This window comes from Solanum tuberosum, unplaced genomic scaffold, assembly GCF_000226075.1.
Source record: "Solanum tuberosum cultivar DM 1-3 516 R44 unplaced genomic scaffold, SolTub_3.0 scf00461, whole genome shotgun sequence".
Lineage (NCBI taxonomy): Eukaryota > Viridiplantae > Streptophyta > Magnoliopsida > Solanales > Solanaceae > Solanum > Solanum tuberosum.
This window is the reverse complement of record NW_006239387.1, coordinates 101,605-121,577: the sequence shown is the minus strand read 5'-3', so window position 1 is coordinate 121,577 and position 19,973 is coordinate 101,605. Positions and strand designations below refer to the sequence as shown.

Sequence of the window (19,973 nt, the reverse complement as noted above, 5' to 3'; positions counted from 1 at the left end):
AAAAAATAAAGGTACTTTAAAAGCAGAAAAACATAGAGATTGTGCTTGTTTCTCATTTGGTGTTTGCATTGAATTTACTTAATTTAAATTTATGTCAAGTAGAATCTATCGAGGGGAAAAGCAAGAATATTTTCATATCTAGTATTTAAAATTGAAAGCTATGATAAAGAAAAGAAAACCCTCATTCACTACACCACATTCTTTGATGTTAAATTATTATTCTTCAGTATTTAAAATTGAAAGCTATGATAAAGAAAAGAAAAACCTCATTCACTACACCACATTCTTTGATGTTAAATTATTATTCTTACCATATCCATATAAACGACTCGAATATCTCAAAAATCTTCCCAAATATCATAAAGAAAAGTCATTATAATCAAAATAGTTTTTTCTCTTTTAATAAGAGAATTGAAATGAAAATAGAAATAAACCAGGGTTATTTAGACATTTCCATTGTAAAGCTCCGCACAAAGCTCCCATCTGCAAAATGCTGCTATATAAATTCCTCTTGAGATCCACAATGAAAATTGAAACTGAAGATATTTTTCAGTGAGCTGAGAGAGAAAAGAGTGATAAAAATGGCGATTAGGGTTTGGATTTCGTTATTTCTATGTGTTTTCGCATTGTTAGGATCGGAATCTTACGCTTCTGAGAGCGAAGACACTCAATCCAAGGAGTTCGTTGTGACTTTGGATCACTCAAATTTCTCTGATTTTGTAGGTCGACACAAATTCATCGTCGTCGAGTTCTACGCCCCTTGGTAATTTAATCAATTACACTTCAATTTGTTGGTAAACATTGCTTTGATTGATTATTTTTTTAAAACTGTGTGTATTGTTTTTTGAATCTGTAGCTTATGTCTTCCGTTATTCTTTTCGTTTCCAGGAATGATTTTGTCTTGTTATTTAGTAATTTATTTTGGAAACTATGACGGGTTAGTAAACGAAAGCTTAAACAACAGATGCTACGGAGATTACCATAAGTTGGATCTTTTACTATCTTAGATCTAGGTTGGTTAATTCAAGAAAGAATATGGTTTTCATTGAAATTTTCTGCTGGGCAAATATTTTATATTTTAATTTGATATAAAAGTTGGAGATATAAGGTTAATCATACGAGGTGTTGGGGATATCCTTGAGTAGCTGAGGGCCATCACTCTCTACCATGCAACCTCGATAGACTCTCCTGGCAATAGTAGACTCACTAACTGAGGTAGACACACCAAAAAAAGGGTCGTTTGATAACAATGTCCGAGTCTTGAATGAAGTAAGAGATGTAATTAAGAGTTGGGATATTTGTAAAAAACAGTGAGTTACGAGGGATGAAGTCTTCTACCATTGTCCCTTGGATTTCCGAATTTCAAGGTAACCAAATACTGGAAACAATTTCCTCTAAATGATGAAATTGTGAATGATGTTTAATTTGACTTAATAATACAGTTGATTCTCTGACTAGACGGTCAAAGCTAGAAGCTTTAGTGCATTTTGATAATTGAATCAATAAAGTTATTAGCATTTATGTTTCTTATCTCTGGCAAATGTCTCTATTTAAGTTATATGAAAATTTGATGCCTCATATTAGAAGCAAATTACCTTTTCTTTCCAAGTTTATTAATTACTTTGACATTTACAGGTGTGGTCACTGCAAGAAGCTTGTTCCAGAAGTAAGAACCACTAACACATTCCTTTTAGTATCTTAAAAGAGTAATAGCCTTTTGGATTATAAGGAAGCACAATATATTTAAACATTTTGCTTTGATTGATTTGCAGTATGAGAAAGCAGCACAAATTTTAAGCCAGAATGATCCACCAGTTGTTCTGGCCAAAGTTGATGCCAGTGAGGAGCAAAACAAGGTTCTTGCCAGTGAGTTCGACATAAAAGGTTTCCCCACTCTTAAGATCTTGAGGTATGGAGGTAGTGTTGTTCAAGATTACAAAGGACCACGTGAGGCGGATGGTATTGTTTCTTACGTGAAGAAACAAAGTGGCCCTGCTTCTGCTGAAATAAAATCATCTAAGGATGCAGAAGATTTTATAGATGTCAATAAGATCATTATCGTAAGTGTCCCCTCCTTTTCTCTCTCATTATATATGTATGCACATTCATAAAAGCATATGCTCATACCAGGGTGACCCAATGCACAAACAACCACTCTCTTTCACATTGATTTGCATATGTTTTTCATATATTGTTTTCCCTTGAGGGATCTGCAGAATTGGAGTTGATGAATATGGTTTTAAATTCTTATAGGTTGGGGTCTTTCCCGAGTTCTCCGGTGAGAAATTTGAGAATTTTACAGCTGTGGCTGAGAGATTACGTGCTGATTATGATTTTGGTCATACTTCGGATGCTAAACTCCTTCCTCGTGGGGATTCATCAGTTTCTGGCCCTGTGGTTAGGTTATTCAAGCCTTTTGATGAACTTTTTGTAGATTTTCAGGTATTAGATCGGTGTAAAATTCTTCTACATTTTCTGATGTACTAGACAAAGTTCCAACAATTGATCATATGTATTTGTAGGAGTTCGATGTGGATGCCTTGGCAAAGTTAGTCGAAGAAGCAACTATTCCTACTGTGACTGTATATAACAAGGACCCCAACAACCATCCATTTGTTGTTAAATTCTTCAACAGTCAAAATGCCAAGGTGCAGCATTTACTTAGTCTACCAGATTTATGTTGCCTGTTGAGATCTGATAGTCGTCTTGCTGTCTAAACCTGCATCTGCTTTCCAATACTTTTTGTTGATAGGCCTCTTTTATTCAAATATATAAGAAGCGATATAAAATTATACACTATACAGATGAATTACATAATGCATGATATTAATTCTCTTATTCTTGGTGTCTCTTGTTTCCCATTTTGAGGATCATTTGTTTGATATATTAGAAGAGTAAATGTGGATCAAGATTTTATTTTTTAAGGTTTTTTTAAGTTATATTCTTCACTTCTAACTTATGGTCTTTCTTTGCACTCGTTCTTTAGATGCTCTTTCGTTTCTGCAATCAACATGAACTCTTCATGTATAATGATAAAGCGCCACAAGCAAAGATAGATGTGTAAAGACTAGTGCAATATTAATCTGTTTTTTCTTAAAAGTATCTTTGTTTCTCTGGGACGTCCAAAAAAGATTGAGGTTTTCAGTGTTTTTATCAAATAAATTTGTTTCTCATTGCTGCTGCTTATTTAATATCCTACTAGCTTGTACTTTCTAGAGCTGGAGTTAAGAATTGCTCTACTTTTGACATATCTTCTGCCGGTTCTGCTATCATCTTTCTATGATTGCTGTACTTGGATATGCACTTCAATACTTCATGCATTCAAATATCATCTCTCTATTGAAGTGCAACTGCAACCTTAATTATCTCTTCATGCTGGACTACTTAGAGCTGGAGACCTTAACCCCCAACCCCCAATTGCCCAATTACATTTGGGAGTAGTTTCTTATCAAAAAGTATGGAACTGGCAGGCCATGTTGTTCGTAAACTTCAACAATGACCTATTTGATAGTTTCAAATCTAAGTATCATGAAGTTGCTGAGCACTACAAAGGCAATGATATTAGTTTCTTAATTGGTGATGTTGAGGCCAGTCAAGGTGCCTTCCAGGTTAGGTTTCTCATTAGTTGTGTTTGAATTATTTTCTTGTTTATTGATGTTAACATCATGATATATTTGGCTTTGTTGAGCAGTACTTTGGACTCAAAGAGGATCAGACACCTCTAATCATCATACAGACAAATGATGGAGAGAAATATCTCAAACCAAATGTTGAGCCTGATCACATTGCGTCATGGGTTAAGGATTTTAAGGTGATGATTCTCCTTCACCTTTTTTCCTTTTACCCATTTCTCTTGGATTAATTGTTTCTCCCAGGTTTACTCGTCCGTTATCTTTATAAATTCATCTTCTATATCCCTTTTCTTGTACATTCTAAATAGACTGGAGTCCTCTTCTTACATTCAAATTTCTACTTAATAAATAGCAAATTGAATGAAAGGAGAAGTCCTCAAGAAACATTCTATGGGCAATTTGTTTCTTGTATAGTGTCTGAAGTAATTACTTAATCAAACTTCAGGACGGCAAGGCGAAACCTTTCAAAAAATCAGAACCTATCCCAGAAGTTAACAGCGAACCTGTTAAAGTTTTGGTTGCTGACAATTTCCAGGATATGGTTTTCAACTCTGGGAAGAATGGTATTTCCTACCTAATGTTCAATTTTTACTTACATTTTGTTCAGTTGTATCTTAGGTAGTTCTTGTAGGTTTCATTGTCTTAATTCTCATTCATTCTTGTGAAGTATAAGTATTTGAAAATCAAATTGTATATTTCACCATCTCGCATGGCTTTTCAGCATGACATTCATATATTTGTAAAGCATACTAGACTGACTTACAACAGTTATTTGGATATAAGTTGTTCCAACTTCTTCTCGTTGAGCTGTTCAAAAATGATAAGTAATGCATTCTCAAAAAGTGTTGATAAGTAACAGTATCAAATATATGCTACATGTTCAACATCTGCAGAATAGGACACATTATTAATTAAACAAATTGCATCACAAGGTATTTAGGTGCAGTATGACATAAAATTATGAGTCAATTATGTGGCATAGTTTCAGTTTCTTCCTCAGGCGCATTATCATTGTGTTCATCTTGCTCATCTTCCTGAACTTGTACATGTTCTTTTGTTAGAATATTTGTTGGATATGCAGCAACGGTAATTCATGTGGTTGTTGTTTCTTATAGTACTCATCGAGTTCTATGCCCCTTGGTGTGGACACTGCAAGCAGTTGGCCCCAATCCTTGATGAAGTGGCTGTCTCGTTCGAAAGTGATGCAGATGTTATGATTGCCAAAATTGTGAGCTTCCCACTCAAAACTCTTCATTATCTCATAATTCTGGAATATATTGGCGAACCTTTAATTTGTTTGTTGCTTGTAGAGTGAAAATGGAGGAAACATATTGGGCCACCATGTTCTTTTTGGTTTCAAGAATAGAGGAATGTAATCTAGGAATTAAAACTGGGTTCTGGAACTTATTGCCATTAATAGTGTGCAATTGCGGTTTGTTATGTAAAACTGGATTAGATTTGGGCCCAGATAACGAGAATGAGTAAACATGTAGTCTGGACAAAGTACATTTAATGTTCACTTTGACGCTATCACAACTTTAAAAAAAATTAATAAATGCTATCATAACTAGGGCTAAGTGCTTACCAGCATAGTGAAGTGCTGCATAGGATTGAAGGCAAAAGGATCAAGCCTGTGGCATCAAGTATCTGCTTGCGAGTATAGACTTGAAGAGTACATGCTGCATGAATTGCTACTTAGCAAATTTCTCATGCTTTCCATGCCTTTTTTTTTTTTTTTTAAAGTCCCGCTATTCTTTCACCTTAGTGTGTACATGTTGGCTCCTTTTTTTGTGTCGATATACTGCAATCTTCTCTAAATATTTGTCATTTCAGTATTGGAAATTTCTAATGAACTCTTCGTTTGTTGTTATGTAGGATGCTACTGCTAATGATATTCCACAAGGAACTTTTGAGGTCCAAGGTTATCCTACTCTTTATTTCAAGTCAGCAAGTGGAAAGCTCTTGCAGCATCAAGGTGGGAGGACCAAGGAAGACATTATTGACTTTATCCAGGAGAATCGGGATAAGGCTGCAGAGCAAGCTCCGGGAAAAGATGAGCTATAATTAAAGGTAACTGTACTTGTAGGTCTGAATATTATTGCCACTTGTCAGTTTATATGTGTTTTAACCAATACCTAGTGTTTTCTGCAGTTTTGGTTAAAGGGGCAAGTGTTCAGGTAAATTTTGGAAGTAGTTGGAATGAAATGGACAAGAAATGAAATTTAATCGGATGTTAAGATGTATGAGAAATATCTAGTGGATGTTTTCTCTCTGGTTTTTGTTCTGTTATTTATTTTTTCAAAAGCTCCGTTTGCTGCAGTTAGTGTAACACATGAAAATTGTTGGTCTTCTGTTCTTTTGTCCGGATCTAGTGTAAGTAACAGAAATAAAGGGGAAGTAGACAACGGAAAATATTTCTCTGTTGTGTTTGGTTCGAGTGATATACCAAACAAGAGAAAGGAAAAGCCCTTAACTTCTCCCTTCCTTTCTCCTACTATGCAGAACAGGGAAAATGTTTTAACTTGCTTTTAGACACTCCTAATATTTATAATCAGTTTTCGACTGGTTTTTGTTTGCTTTATATTGTCTAAATTTCCTCGGCTACCTCTGACAGGATGAAAATGAAGGAGTCTTCTAACACAGTTGGCATTGGCGTTGGCTGCCTTACTGACTTACAAGCTCCAGCCAAGTGAGAAGAAAGAAACAAGCGAACAACATCTCCACCTTTGCTTACCCTCCCCCCCATAACCCAAATATAGCCCCTTACCCTAGTCTGTAATCAAATATTTTCAGTTGAGCAGGATTTTCCGAGGATTTAGGTATCGTTGCAAGTTTCAGTGGTTTGATTAGTTGCATCTTTGTATGTTGAATGGTTTTCTAGAGAAACTTGTCAATTTTAAGTTATTTACAAAGCATGAGCCTTTGAATCTTACTTGAATGCCTCTTGTTTTTATACCGACTTCTATCTGTTGCCAACCCTGTTTGGCCAAGCTAATTGATTACGGAAGTATTTGGTACATAGGTCCAAAATCCAAATTGATACTGAACACTTAAATAACCTTTTGATATAAATATGTCCAACTGTTAATGAGTGGCATGACTGAGCCATTTTAGATTAGTTCGACGACATATTTTACCTGTATCAAATAATACTCAATAGTGTGTAACTAATACATACGTTTGTATACATTGATAAAAACACTATCAAACAAAAGATTAAATAATATCAAATTTAATACATGTATTATTTTCTCCCGTAAAACCACCCCTTACTGTCAGGCTGTCACTCACTGCTGCGACCCATCCTTTATTTGAAGCATCTAGTACACACCTTGAACTCATAGCTGTCCTTTCCTTTATTACAAATAGTTCATAACTGCTTTGTTCTATACATGAATATTGATCACCTTCAGTCCACCACCTACAAGTAGTTTCAATTTTCTTGGGCAATACAAAGAATTGGGACTAATAAGTCTGAATTGAGAAGGGGATATGCAATCACATCTTCTATGATGGTATTAGATTTTCCAACCATTTATTTGACATGATTTTGATTGTTGATTGGTAAGAAATGAACTTACTTCTTCCAAGTAGGGACCTAACTTTACAGGAAGGAAAAGCTGGAACTAGTTTATTTTCTGCACCATTGCCAAAATTTTCATTCATCCATTCTACCATATGACACAAGATTTAGAAGTCCCTAATTTCAGCCTTTCCCGACCATAATTAACCATAAATCCAACATAAACTGCTAGCCAAGAATATGATCATCCACCAGTACAACCCAATCAACAAATAAATGAATAACTATACAAGAACCTACCTAGTAACGTCAAAGGGCGAAACTGAAACTATATGATCAACTGTTATGCTAAAAGTTACCCTCTGAAAAGCTGCACTTCTCCTAGCCACCTCGTCATCAACAGCAATCCCCAATGTGCATTGATCCACATCTGTTTCTGTCGAAAATCTCTAACCAGTGTACATCAAAAATATGAAATCCCCATCTCTTGCCTCTCTTTCAAGGTTTGGCTACTAAATTTCTTGGTAATATCCATATGACACTGCAACTGCGATCCATTTGATGTAGTGCAACTCTTCAACCATCTTTTTTCAAATAGGAAAACAAGGTTAGGATTCAATTGAGGAACTATGAACCGTCTCTAACACTCTGTAACCTAACTTGTTCATGCGCTCTCAGAGCTTCTGAAGTGAAGTTCTCCAAAGCCTTGAAAATTGGAAGTAAGCCCCCTTGCAAACTACTAGAAGCTGCATCATGCACCAATTTAATGGCATCTTTGTGCTTTGTTCTCTCCTCAACTAATTTCTTTTTGAACGAATCCAAGTCCACCTTTAGATCATCCAATGGTGAAATCCCTTTTTCAGATGGAGTAATTATGTGACTTCTGTTAGACATCGTGTCTTGCTCATGCCTCAAGCCCCCTCTCTTTTGCTGAAGCATGGTTAACCGTTTCTTGTAGTCTTTTGAGAGGTATTCTGCTTTGATCCTCTGTCTCTGCTCCTCATCTTGTCGTTCCCAAAGCTGCCTCAAATTTGAAGCAAAATCATTCATTGCAATTGCTACCCGATTTTCAGAGATTGCCTCTACTGCCTGACTCCAATCGTTGCAAATTACAAAAACTGGAGGAGCTCCAAGACGGCCAGGAGAGAAAGGGACAGGTCCATCTGGGGTTTCTTCTGGCTCATACATAAGGCATCGGAGAAGCCACCCTTTTAAGGATTCTACATAGGACTTCTGACAGCAAATCCAATCATTGAAGTGACTACACCACGACAAAAGTTGCACCTCAAGTTCAAGAGTAGCTCTCAAGCTCGAATCTCTTTGGAACCCCGTATTTGCTCTGAGAGCCCTTGTTTTACTCTCCATCACTGCTTGAAACTGCTTCTGATGACAGTTGAGCATTGACCTCCACATTCTCACCAGCCTGCTTATTCGCATACAGAAGATTATCATATTGGGTTCCAATTGGGAGAATTGTGCAACTGGGTTATTTCATGCTGTTTTACAAATACATGAGGGTAAACGTTGCTTCAATTCTTATATATAATGAAGAAATGTTAAGGTCATGTGGCATTACAATGCATGAGAAGGAGAAGCTCACATTACTTCTTGAAGGAAGAAAACACAAAATAATGCATTACAGAATGCTTAGTTAATGAAACAATGCAGTGCATAACAAAGTAAACATTTACATTCCATCTTGGACAGAGAAATACAAAATAAATTATGAATAGATGTAAGTTCATGATGCATTACAGTGCATGACAAAACAGAAGTTCATACTACTACTTGAATGCAGTTATGCAGCAATACAAATAAAACACTATTCCCTCTATTTTAATTTGTTTGTCCTACTTTCGTTTATTTTTAGTCTATCTATTTCAAAAAGAATGTCTCTTGCCTAATCTGGCAACTCTTTAATTTCAACATCCCACGTGGCATGTTTAAGATCAAAAGATTAAAGGGCATTTTGATACATTAAACATATTTTACTTTAAGACCACAAAATTCAAAAGTCTTCTTTTATTTTCTTAAACTACATGTCCAGTCAAACTAAGACAAACAAATTGAAACAGAGGAAGTAATAGAAAAGCTACTTAAGAAGACGAAAAGAGAAACAAAAGAAACAAAAACAACACAGGGGAAATAAGAATTCACTCAGCAATCACTGATAGTAGATTGCACCACAAATAGCAAGTCAAAAGCACACAAGACGGACTTGGATATTTGACAAAGAAATGCCTGCAGAATAAGAAATCCTTCAATACTTGATTTTCTTTTCTAGCTACTTTTATGGAAAATACAAAACAGTTTCCAACCTTCAGATAAAACCTCGATCTTGAAAGCAAACAATTGGTATATTTATAAGTTTACATGAAATTTTTTGATAAGGTAAAATAAGTTCACATGAAAAAGGTCGACCAGGCCAAATCATGAGTGAATAGAAAAAAAATGTACATATAACATGTAACCATTTAAGATTTAATAGTTTCTCAACAGCTGAATTAAAATTACACCAACCAAATAAGAGCAGAAATGAATTATGCATACATCTATATACTTGCTACCTGCACCTAAAATACAATTTCACCTGAGAAAATGACACCGTCAAGTCATTCGCTGAAATTCAATACTAGTGCAGATAAAAAACTCCAGAGGACATTAAACACTCTCCAATTACAATAATCCCCGAAATATTGTCTCAATCAACCTTCTCACTGAAGAGAAAAGTCCAAAATCATGACTGCGGATTCAAAAGCTAAATTCAATCCAACCACTAAGCTATTTCAACCTCTTATAAAGTTAAAAATGTTAACTAGTCAATAAACGACCACTAAACGGTTATTTTCAACAACTGATGAACATTCAATTAGTTCAGGACTGCACCATCATTTTACACACAATAAGATATTAACGTAAGGACATTCATACCCTCCTCCTATGACCATGTCAAAATCCCTCTTCTCTCTCTGTCTTACGAAATAAAAAGTTATAAATAATAAAAGGATGAAGGACCTTGACTCACATAATTGCAAATGAGTCTCCAAATTTTGAGAAAACAACTACACCATATCAAGTGGAAGGAAAAGATGAGAAAATAATTGTCGATGAAGAGAAATTATGCATAAATAGAAATGGTAAGGAAGGAACACTGCAGACAAATGCAATCATTTCAATGGCAAGTTAAATAAATTTTATTAACTAAAAGGTCATGAAGGTAATAGTAGCGAAGGTTTTGAACAAATACACAGGGGTTATGGTTATGGTACTAGGAATGACAATGGAAAATACACCTTCGAATCGCTTTTGCATATGATTTTAGTGGCAGCAAACCCACATTTTATTAAGAGAATCCTCACTTAATAAGTTATAAAAATGGAGGTAATTATAGTCAACATCATACCTAGTGTAATCCCACAAGTGGAGTCTAGGAAGGGTGGTGTGTATGCAAATCTTACCCTACTCCAGGAGAAGCTATGACCTCCCAACCTAACAATGTCTTAGACGTAAAGCACAAGAGTAGCGAGAGAAAGGAGATGACTTGCAACCAACCTCGAAATTAAGTGGCTGGGATTAAAGGGAGCTAACAAGTTAGCATTTCAAGAAAAACTACGAGAGAATGGAGTTTGAAACTTAGACAGGGAAATCAAACATCCTGGGGACGGAAATGTCAGGTTGCATTAAAAAGGTAGCAACTGAAGTGTTAGATGTGTCTAAAAGTCTAGGATCTTCACCATACGAATCCCAGTAGTGGAAAAAGGTGGTACAAAGAAGTTATTAAACTATACGAGGAGTGATATAGGAAGTTGCCAAAGCAGAAGAAAGAGAAGCCTTTGAAGAAAACAACTTAGCCACATGGAAACTAAGAAGGCTACTATAAGCTTGAGAGGAAGCTCTGGTTGGCTTATACCAGTACATAGAGACGCAAGAAGGGGAGAAAGATGTGTAAACTAGCATGACTAAGAGAAGAAGGGTAAGATCATAAACTAGATGAAGTGCATTACAGATTCTCAACGAGTGGTGACAATAGATGACAAAGTCAAGCAAAGATGGAGAGGCTACGTTGATCAATTGTTCAACTAACATTTTGGACCTCCATGAGTATGTGCACAATAGAAACTTTATCTACACTCACAGAATTTTCCAATGGAAGTAAGAATGCCGTGAAAGTGTCTTAAAGAGGTTGGAGTAGAATGGTTCACCATGCTATTCAATGTTCTACTAACTAAGGATAGGATGCCCAACAAAGGGGGGAAAGAGTACCCTTATTCCAATTCGTAAGAACAAAAATGAGATATTCAATGTTGTGTGAACTATTGTGGCATTAAAACTCATGAGCCGCATGGTGAAACTATGAGAAAGAGTGATAAAGCAAAGACATACAAATATGAAATGAGTGACTGAGAACTAATTTGGATTTTATAGCCGGTAAATCTACATGAATGCTATAAACCTTGCAAAGCAGATTGATGGAACTTTATCACGAATGGAAGAAATTTCTATATATGGTATCTGATAAAGTAGTAAGAAAAGTCAATGAAAAAGAAATAAATGCATATCAAATATATAAATACTATGAAGGGCATGTATGAAGAGTTGTCACTAGCATGAAAACATTGAGCTCCTACTTGTTTACCCTAGTTATGGATGAGCGAACCAACACAATACCAGATGAGATACCACAAATGAGGTACCGTGGTATATATTTTCTGCTGACAATATTGTGTTGATTGACGAAACAAGAGCTAATGCCAACCAAAAGCTTGAACTAAGAAGAATCATTTAAACAAGTGAGGGTTTTAGGATAAGTATAAGTAAGAATGGATATATGCACAAAAAGGTTTCGCCAACATGAGAAGAGTGAAGTTAGGTGAGACTAGACAGGATTACAGTACCAAACTACAAACTTCTTAAATAGTTAAGACTTGTGACTTGTCGTTTCAAGAGAATGGAATGATAGATGAACATGTTATTCAAGAACTAAAGCTGGATGGTTGAAATAGAGAACTGTTACTAGAGTGTTATGGTAATAGAAGTCAACTAAATTGAACAATAAGTTCTACAGAATAGTTACAACACCAGCAAGTAATATGGTAGTGATGTTGGGATGCTAAAGTCAAACACATCCGCAAGATGAGCGTTACAGAGATGTGGATGCTAAGATGGTGCAATTGTACAAGATTAGATAAGATAAAAAATTATCACATTTGTTAAAGGTGCAAGTAGCAGACATTGAGGATAATAATGAGATAAAATCACTTTAGATGGTTTGGTCAATGTCTAGCATTGAACTACAACTACAGATGCTCCGATCAATATACACTATGGTGAGTTAATGTGTTAAAAGGACACGTGATAGACCTAAAACCACATAAAATGAAGTTGTCAAAAAAGATCTACAATTTCTTTGGATCAATGCAAACTTGGCTAAAGATGGGAGCAGAATGGGGAAAAAATATCCATAATAGGTAATATCTATAAGTGAGAATAGGTTTTCGTTTTCTTAGTACGTTGATTTCAGAACCATCATTTTTCTAGGAGTATCGCATATAAATCTATAATAAGGTCAAGATACTCCGACAGAGTATGGAATACTTTACACTATCAAGTTACCCCAAAAAAACAGATTATCTGTTACAGCAGGTAAAGGTGGCATTATAGAGTGAAGCTTCGATGGATATTAGTGTTGAACTCCTTAGGAAAATGTACCATTATTGCATTACCAGTGATCATAAGGGCAAAAGTGATACATTCTAAATGAAACTGAGAGGAAAAGAAAAAGAAAAGTGCTAGTAAAGGAAGACTAGAATCCAACTCCATGAGATAAGAATGAAGTAAATACAAGAATAAACAAGATAATGCAAACCCATACCCATGAATTAATTCTCCAATTTGGGGCTGCAATTCTTCATCTCTTAATTTGTGAATTCTGCTTGAAATTGCATCAATTGCTTTTATACAGACATTAAGTTTTGTCAGCAATCTTCTGATACATGCCTGGGTAGCATCTATCTTGCTAGACTCGGCCCCTTGCTCGTCCAAACTCCTCAGCCTTTTGCACTGCTTTTCATATATGATCCGCAGTTTTTCTTCATCCTACATCAAACTAATTACCTCAATGAACACAAACTCCCAAACAGTTGAATATAACTATGATAAGAATTCAACTTTCAGAAAGTAGATACAAAAATTAGCAATGGATGAATCCTCTAAAGATGTCAACTAAAAGCACTTAGAGATCAATCAAGTCTACAATATCCTAGAGAGAGAGAAAGAGAAGTTTGAAACAGAACCGTGAAGCAGTAATCATATGTAAAGATCAAAGATCAATTCTATCACCCCAAAATCATGTAATAATCCCATTAATTGATAAGGAGGTACTGTTTATGGAAAAGCTGAACTGTTATGAATCTTTAGGGAAGGATCGATTCACAGGGCAATATATAAATCAGCTCGTTAAAGGGAGGCTGAAACCTTAGAATTCATTAAAAGAGAACTCTGATCTCGTCAGCTCTTCAAAGGGAGACTGAAACCTTAGAGTTCAATGGAAGAGAGAACTCTAATCTCCTGCTTTTTGCTGAAAAATGAAAAATGACTTACTGATTTATTCATCAAAAGTCCCTTTAAATAAGAGTCTTATTACATCAATAGGAAGTCTAATTCTTATGAAAGTAGGAGACCTAAATCCTATTCCAAACTAATAACTATAACTTAACCTAATCCTTATGATGCTCTAAAAGTAAACCCTATTCTAGAATAATAAATAAAGCAACTAAAAATATAATTAAATACTTAAATTAATGACTTCCAACGCATCCCTAACATGAACACTCCCACACCAAAATGAAAAGAAGAAGACCGCCGTCCCTCCATCTACAATTTAAAATGAAAGTATTCAAAAGCTATCCTGGAAGTATAGCAGAGACTTTTAAGTAACTTCCCTTTTGCCCCTTCCACAAAAGGGTCTTGGCCTGTATCCCTCTGTTGTAGTTCTGTTTATCACTAACATTCTTTGACCCACGGGCCATTAGATTCACCATGAAGACGATAATGCCCATTAAAAGTAAAAAAAATCAAGATTTATTAAGCATATGAAGTCAGCAAAACATTTAACCCGAAATAATATTTACGCTATTATAACAACAAAAACTACACCTCAATCCTACACAAGCTGGGTTGGCTTTAAGCTATTATAAGTTGAGTGCAAATTAAAAAAAGAGAAACATTGAATTTCAGAAATTCTATGTAAAACTTCACTCAGCTAAGAAATAAGTAGTGCTAATTAGTTGATAAGATCTTCCAGAGACTACTGGTTGATGGGACCATGAAGTCCTACGAAGATTATTGTTAGAAGGCTATCTTACTCTTTTTACCTTTACATGTAAAGATCCAATCCAACTATAGTTACCTACACTTGGAAGCTTTTGCCTTTTAATAGAAGGCAGTGTCATATATTATCATAGACTTAGATAAAGAGGTTTCAGGTGTCCAAAATATATATCATGGGTTTAAAGTGCTCCAAATTCCATAATTCAGTGAGCCAAGCAGAAAGAACTCAAGATTTCTCTATTCATCTGTGACTAAAGCATTTTGAGATCTTGACATAATTATGGAATATAATAAAGTTCTTTTTGAGTAAATAATAAAGTTGTTTATGATGAAGATATGGGATATAATAAAGTTCTACATTGCCATTTCAGTTTATGCCCTCAATCTTTCACATTATCTCTAACAAGGGCACAAGTTCATAAATTAACAATGCCAACCTTTTGACCAAGAAACTAGATAGAGGAATTAACTATCCAAACATCTGGAATGACTAAAATTTGATGATCATATCCAGTTCATTTTCAGATGTTCTTCTTACCCAAAGTTATGAGAACATGTTCCTCTTATATGTATAGAAGCACGGGCTTAACCTAGTAACTACCTCATTGAGCTCTATCAGTTGGGCCGAGGACACTATTAGCTGATCCAAAAACTCCAGATCTATGATGATGAAAATCATCAAAGGACCTGCCCCCTAGAAAATTTGTAAGGCTAACTTCCAATGAATAAAAATACTAGTTAAGCCTTCAACAAACCATGGCAAAAGATGAAGAAGACATCAGTCAAATAGCTTTATTATCCACTAGGGATAACTATCAATTCACATGACACACGAGAGATTCCATGTTTTTCCTCTTTTGAAGATTTTGACACAAATATTATATAAACTAATAAATTTTTCTACAACAAAACAAATACACAAATAAAACTTTCAATAAAAATAAGAATTGAAACAAAGATCTTAGTAGTTGCCTCCCATTACCTTAACTTCCTTATATAGTTTCTTCTCCCATTCGTATAGCTCGTCAAACGTAGATGACAAGTTGCATGGCATCACAGCACTGTCTTGTCCAACGTCTTCAAAATAGGATTTAGCCAATTTTCTTGTTTTGGCAGCCAGCCTTACTGACTGTACCGTCGCCGTATGGGAAACCGGCATGGATGGAACAATCAGGTATAGAATCCTGGATAGGAGCTCTGAGCACAAAAATAGATAGAACCACAAAAATCAGACAGGCAAAAGAATGTCATCGTGTTTCTTCATGAAGTTTATCAAGAAAGTCATGATAACTACAAATTCCAAATAAAGGTAAACAAGTGACGACTGATCACAGAAGATTCTTTAACTGGCTGCACTAATGGCGTTCGCTACACTCATGGGAACCATTTCCATTAACGGCCTATCACCATTTATGTTCTTCAAATCATAATGGAATAAACTAATAACAGCTAAGGAATCAAATACATACATCCATTGGAAATGCATAAATTTATTTACATTGACTGGGGAACAAGAGCAACAATGACAGATACAACCTGAAGCAAATTTTGAGTGTAAGCCCTCTAGTATCAATTTTTTGCCTATTTTCCAACAACAATAGCATGAAGTCAGCAAACAGAGCTTCATACTTTAAAAGTAATTCATCAAACTTCGAATCACATTTTGACCAATTACATATTTACATTGGTAATTTAATATTTTTCCCATCTCGTTAATTATGATCAATACAGTCTACTCTCTACAAACTAGTTGTGCAAATTTATTAAGCAATAACAATAAAAAGACACTAATGCCGCAACTATTTGCCATGAGTGAGCTGTCGGTCATTCCATGGATAAGGTTCTCAAGTTAGTCAAGATTTGAACAGATTTTTACGAATACATGGCAGGAAAGGAAGTCTAACTGACCAGTACCAAATTTGCACTAAGCAGAGCATAAGAAGATAACTTACGGACATAGCCAAGGATTAAAAAGTAAGCACACAAAGTAAAAAACTTAAAAGAACCCCAGCATCAACTGAATCAAGAGATTAAGGGACATTGGCAAAACCATACCTTTAACAAAGGTAGGCTGGTAAGGCAGCTTACCAACCTCAAGCATAAGAGCAACTTCCCTTCCATAACTAGAAGCAATCTCAAATTCATCTCGAATTTCAGCCACAACCTCATGTAGATCCCTGGTACCATGAGCATGTGATGTGGTCAAGCTACTTGACCTGGGTGATTCAATCTCGTTCTTTGACATTTCATCCACCTCAAAAGTCACCCCTTTCTTCTTCATATGCACATCACCCGAGCTTCCTGACACGAGAGTTTCAAAATTGCTCTTTTCCTCTGTAATATCAATTGAACCTGTGCCTCCACTACTATGCGATGGTTCTACACTGGAAAGGTGAGAACTTGAATCGTACATTGTTGATATCGGCTTTGTCCTGCCACCACTACCCTCAGATTTTACTCCCCTTGAACTTGATGAGCCATCCAAATTATGTAATGACGAGTCTGGTTTTGAACTGCCCATACTACTGTGTCCTGCTACACCCTTTAAATCAATGCCATGAGGCATTGATGGCATGGATTTTCTACCACTGTCACTACTTTTGGACGAATTTGTCTCCCCACGCTTAGTCCTTGTCTCATCACTCAACTTCTTTCCTTTATGATACTCCTTATACATTTCAGTCTCAGTTTCTTCTTCCAAATCAGGAATGCCCTCCCTCTCCCTCACTTCAGTTGAATTAGGACTACTACTAACTGATGCAGAGCTGTTCTGTTTATGCGGGTAGTAAGCCGAATAACCACTCTCTACACCATCAAACGGATTAAAATAGTCCCAAGCAGAGACATTTGCAGACGGAGGTGGCGGTGGTTCCTTTGGTGGACTTGGTTTCTTACCTTGATTACTTTGACTTCCCCTTTCACCAATTGAAGGAGCCATTGGGTACCCACTATTGTCATTTGGGTAGCTCCAATACGAATTGGAATACCCAGTAGGCACTGGATCTGCTTCGTGAAAGACTGTCTTCATCACCGGCGAAGATTTCTTCATGTAGTAAGCATACGTATTCGGATTTCCCCCAAATTGCTGCCCTCCCCAAGGAGCCTGAAATTGTGGGTTCATTCCATAAAATGGATCCCAATATCCTTGTGGTGGAGCCTCATGATTCATCATCATCCCATATGGCAATCCCCCAGGCCCCCAACCTGGCTGTGAATACGGCGAAATTGATGATTCCCCACCTTCCACCATGTTACGACCCTCATAATCTTCATGTACATTCCCATGATTCCTTCCAGGCTGCTCATAATCTTGTTGTAAATTCCTGTGACCCCCTCGATTCTCATTATGTCCGTGTACATTTCTTTGACCCTTTTGTGGCAAATTTTGATGATCGTCGTCTGATGAATCTGATGACAAATGCAAGTGACCATGGTCATGTACAGGTTCATCTTCATCGTGAAAACGTGAAATGGAGCTACCTGAAGACGAAATCGATATCGAAGATCCAGAAGATTTATGCTTATGATGTGTGTTTCCACTAGCATTACTTCTATTACTACCAATTTTCCTTTCATCAGGCAAAATTAAGGAAGGAGAAGAAGGGGTCGAAAAAGAAGAAGAAGAAGACCCAACAATGAGCTCTTCATCAACAAACTTCCGAAGAGCATCACCAACATCCTTAAGAGAGTGAAAATAGGAAACATGAGCAGCGGCGAGGGCATAACGGTAATTAGCAGCAGCCTTGATCAGTTCCTTCCTCTCTCTACAACGAATCACAAGTTCTGTATCAACTGCTTTAGACTCATTACAGCCCATCTCAACAACAACAACAAAATCAAAACCAAAAACACCCAAACAGTCCTCAACCCATACAACAGCTCCTTTAATCACATCTACTTTCCGTACAACTTTTCCACCGCCTCCGGTCATCTCTTTACCTGTTTGCAGAATTGCATTGTGAAAAAAGCAAAACCCAAATCCCAAATGATGATTACAATGACTTTAAATTTGGCAGGTATACTACTAGTAAAAGTAAAAAGTAGTATGAGAAGTAGGAGAAAAGAAAAATAAAAATCTGACCTTTGAAGTAGAAAAGGTTGAATCTTGACCGCCCATACGAAATGGGTGTTTCAGAAAACGAAGTGGGGGCAACAAAAATCAATAAATCTATGGAAGTTTGTAGAGAGAATCGTTTGTTTTTACATGGGGTTGAGAAAATTGAAGAATTCAAGAAGCAGTAAATAAAATTGAAAGAAGAACAATTATATGTATTGAGATTTGTGATGTTTCTGGAGATTTGTGATTGTTGTCAGAAGTTTCAGTAAAGAAAGGAACAGAGGAAGAAGAAGAAGAAGAGTATTCAAATACTACTATATTTCAATTTTTGTCTACTATAGTTGTTTTAGTTTATTCGGTGATTGTTTGGATTTGTGTGAAAAGAAAAGGGAAAAAAACGAAAAGGGGTTTATGGAGGGGGGCCGAGGAAGGGTTTTAATGGTGGGAAAAAAAGAAAAAAAAAGTGTGTCAGAATTTTTGCAGAAGAAAGCTCGTGGATAGTGAACAATGCCATTATTAACATTTGTTGGGTGACATTGTCTTGTTTTAAAAAAAAAAGGATTTTGCCTTTTACTTCTATTTTTTTATGTTCTTTTTTTTTTTTAGTTTAAATTTTGACATGAATGAAAAAAGAGCAAGGATGTTTGGACATAAGAAGGGTGGAATTTAGAAAATAAAAATTAAGGGTATGGTTAATGAACAATATAAATTAGAGTTGTTTCATTTCAAGAAAATTTGTGAGTAAATTTAGAGTGAAAAAATTGTAAAAATTGTATTTTAGAATTTTCAATTTTTTAGGTAGTAATTGAACTTTCGAAAAATAGTTAACATTTTTCGATATGAAATTATTTGGTTGGATGTATAATAGGTTTGTATAAAAGAACAGTATTGAATATGGTGAATTAATGATGTTGTTATTAGTTATACATGTATGACTGCATTAGTTATATCTGTATTGATTATGTTGGAATTATTTTTTTTACTGTTTGATTTGGTATATTAAATAGCGTCCATTGCATAATTTTTATAATGATTATTTGTTTACAAAATATCTTCCACAAATAAAAGGATGTGAAATGTGTTTTGAGGAACAATATTGTCTTTAACCATGCGAATACATGCGTTAAAATAAAATAAGGTACAAGTAATAAAAATAATAATATAAATATTATAATTTTTTTAATGCACTCTATCAAATATGATCCCTAAATTGGTTGATTATAGACTGACGGACTTTCGTATTGATGTTATAGTTCTATTTAAGTTTGTCACCCCTACGTTTATGTTTACCTGGCAGTTGAGGCATTTTGTAAGAAATAATTAATAAAATAATTTTCTATATCATGTCAAATATAAGTCAATTACATATTTAAAAAAATACTTAATAACAAAGATCAAACAATATAAAATAATAAATTATTTTTAATTTTTT

The 19,973-nt window shown here is 35.4% G+C and overlaps 2 protein-coding genes across 4 annotated transcripts; one reads left to right on the top strand and one right to left on the bottom strand.

Annotated features, from left to right (window-relative positions):
- The first annotated feature begins 487 nt into the window (after window positions 1-487).
- LOC102592089 (protein disulfide-isomerase-like) lies at window positions 488-6,585 on the top strand. 3 transcript variants are annotated; one of them, XM_015303668.1, is made up of 11 exons: window positions 488-763; window positions 1,636-1,666; window positions 1,773-2,060; window positions 2,254-2,442; window positions 2,523-2,648; window positions 3,471-3,608; window positions 3,692-3,811; window positions 4,078-4,195; window positions 4,748-4,860; window positions 5,508-5,702; window positions 6,234-6,585. In XM_015303668.1, the coding sequence occupies exons 1-10, from the start codon at window positions 582-584 to the stop codon at window positions 5,694-5,696; spliced, it is 1,494 nt and encodes a 497-aa protein (XP_015159154.1). In that variant the 5' UTR covers window positions 488-581; the 3' UTR covers window positions 5,697-5,702; window positions 6,234-6,585. The 3 variants fall into 3 exon arrangements, with proteins under 3 accessions (XP_015159154.1, XP_015159155.1, XP_006363890.1); XM_015303669.1 differs by lacking the exon at window positions 6,234-6,585 and adding an exon at window positions 5,784-5,903; XM_006363828.2 differs by having other exon boundaries at window positions 489-763; window positions 6,247-6,585.
- A 278-nt stretch (window positions 6,586-6,863) lies between these two features.
- LOC102591756 (uncharacterized) lies at window positions 6,864-18,949 on the bottom strand. The gene is made up of 5 exons (XM_006363827.2): window positions 18,566-18,949; window positions 16,540-18,423; window positions 15,467-15,681; window positions 13,028-13,251; window positions 6,864-8,578 (listed from the first exon to the last, which is right to left on the bottom strand). Exons 2-5 carry the CDS (start codon window positions 18,413-18,415, stop codon window positions 7,783-7,785), a joined length of 3,111 nt encoding a protein of 1,036 aa, XP_006363889.2. The 5' UTR covers window positions 18,416-18,423; window positions 18,566-18,949; the 3' UTR covers window positions 6,864-7,782.
- Between the last annotated feature and the right edge of the window lie 1,024 nt (window positions 18,950-19,973).

What these genes read in the sequence shown, in the direction of transcription:
- LOC102592089 (XM_015303668.1), top strand. Translation starts at nt 582, where the DNA reads ATGGCGATTAGGGTTTGGATTTCGTTATTTCTATGTGTTTTCGCATTG. An exon ending in GCAAGAAGCTTGTTCCAGAA is followed by an intron (nt 1,667 to 1,772) that starts GTAAGAACCACT and finishes ATTGATTTGCAG; the next exon opens with TATGAGAAAGCAGCACAAAT. An exon ending in ATGTCAATAAGATCATTATC is followed by an intron (nt 2,061 to 2,253) that starts GTAAGTGTCCCC and finishes AAATTCTTATAG; the next exon opens with GTTGGGGTCTTTCCCGAGTT.
- LOC102591756 (XM_006363827.2), bottom strand. Translation starts at nt 18,415, where the DNA reads ATGACCGGAGGCGGTGGAAAAGTTGTACGGAAAGTAGATGTGATTAAA. An exon ending in AACTATATAAGGAAGTTAAG is followed by an intron (nt 13,252 to 15,466) that starts GTAATGGGAGGC and finishes AGTTTGATGTAG; the next exon opens with GATGAAGAAAAACTGCGGAT. An exon ending in ATTGGAGAATTAATTCATGG is followed by an intron (nt 8,579 to 13,027) that starts GTATGGGTTTGC and finishes GCGAATAAGCAG; the next exon opens with GCTGGTGAGAATGTGGAGGT.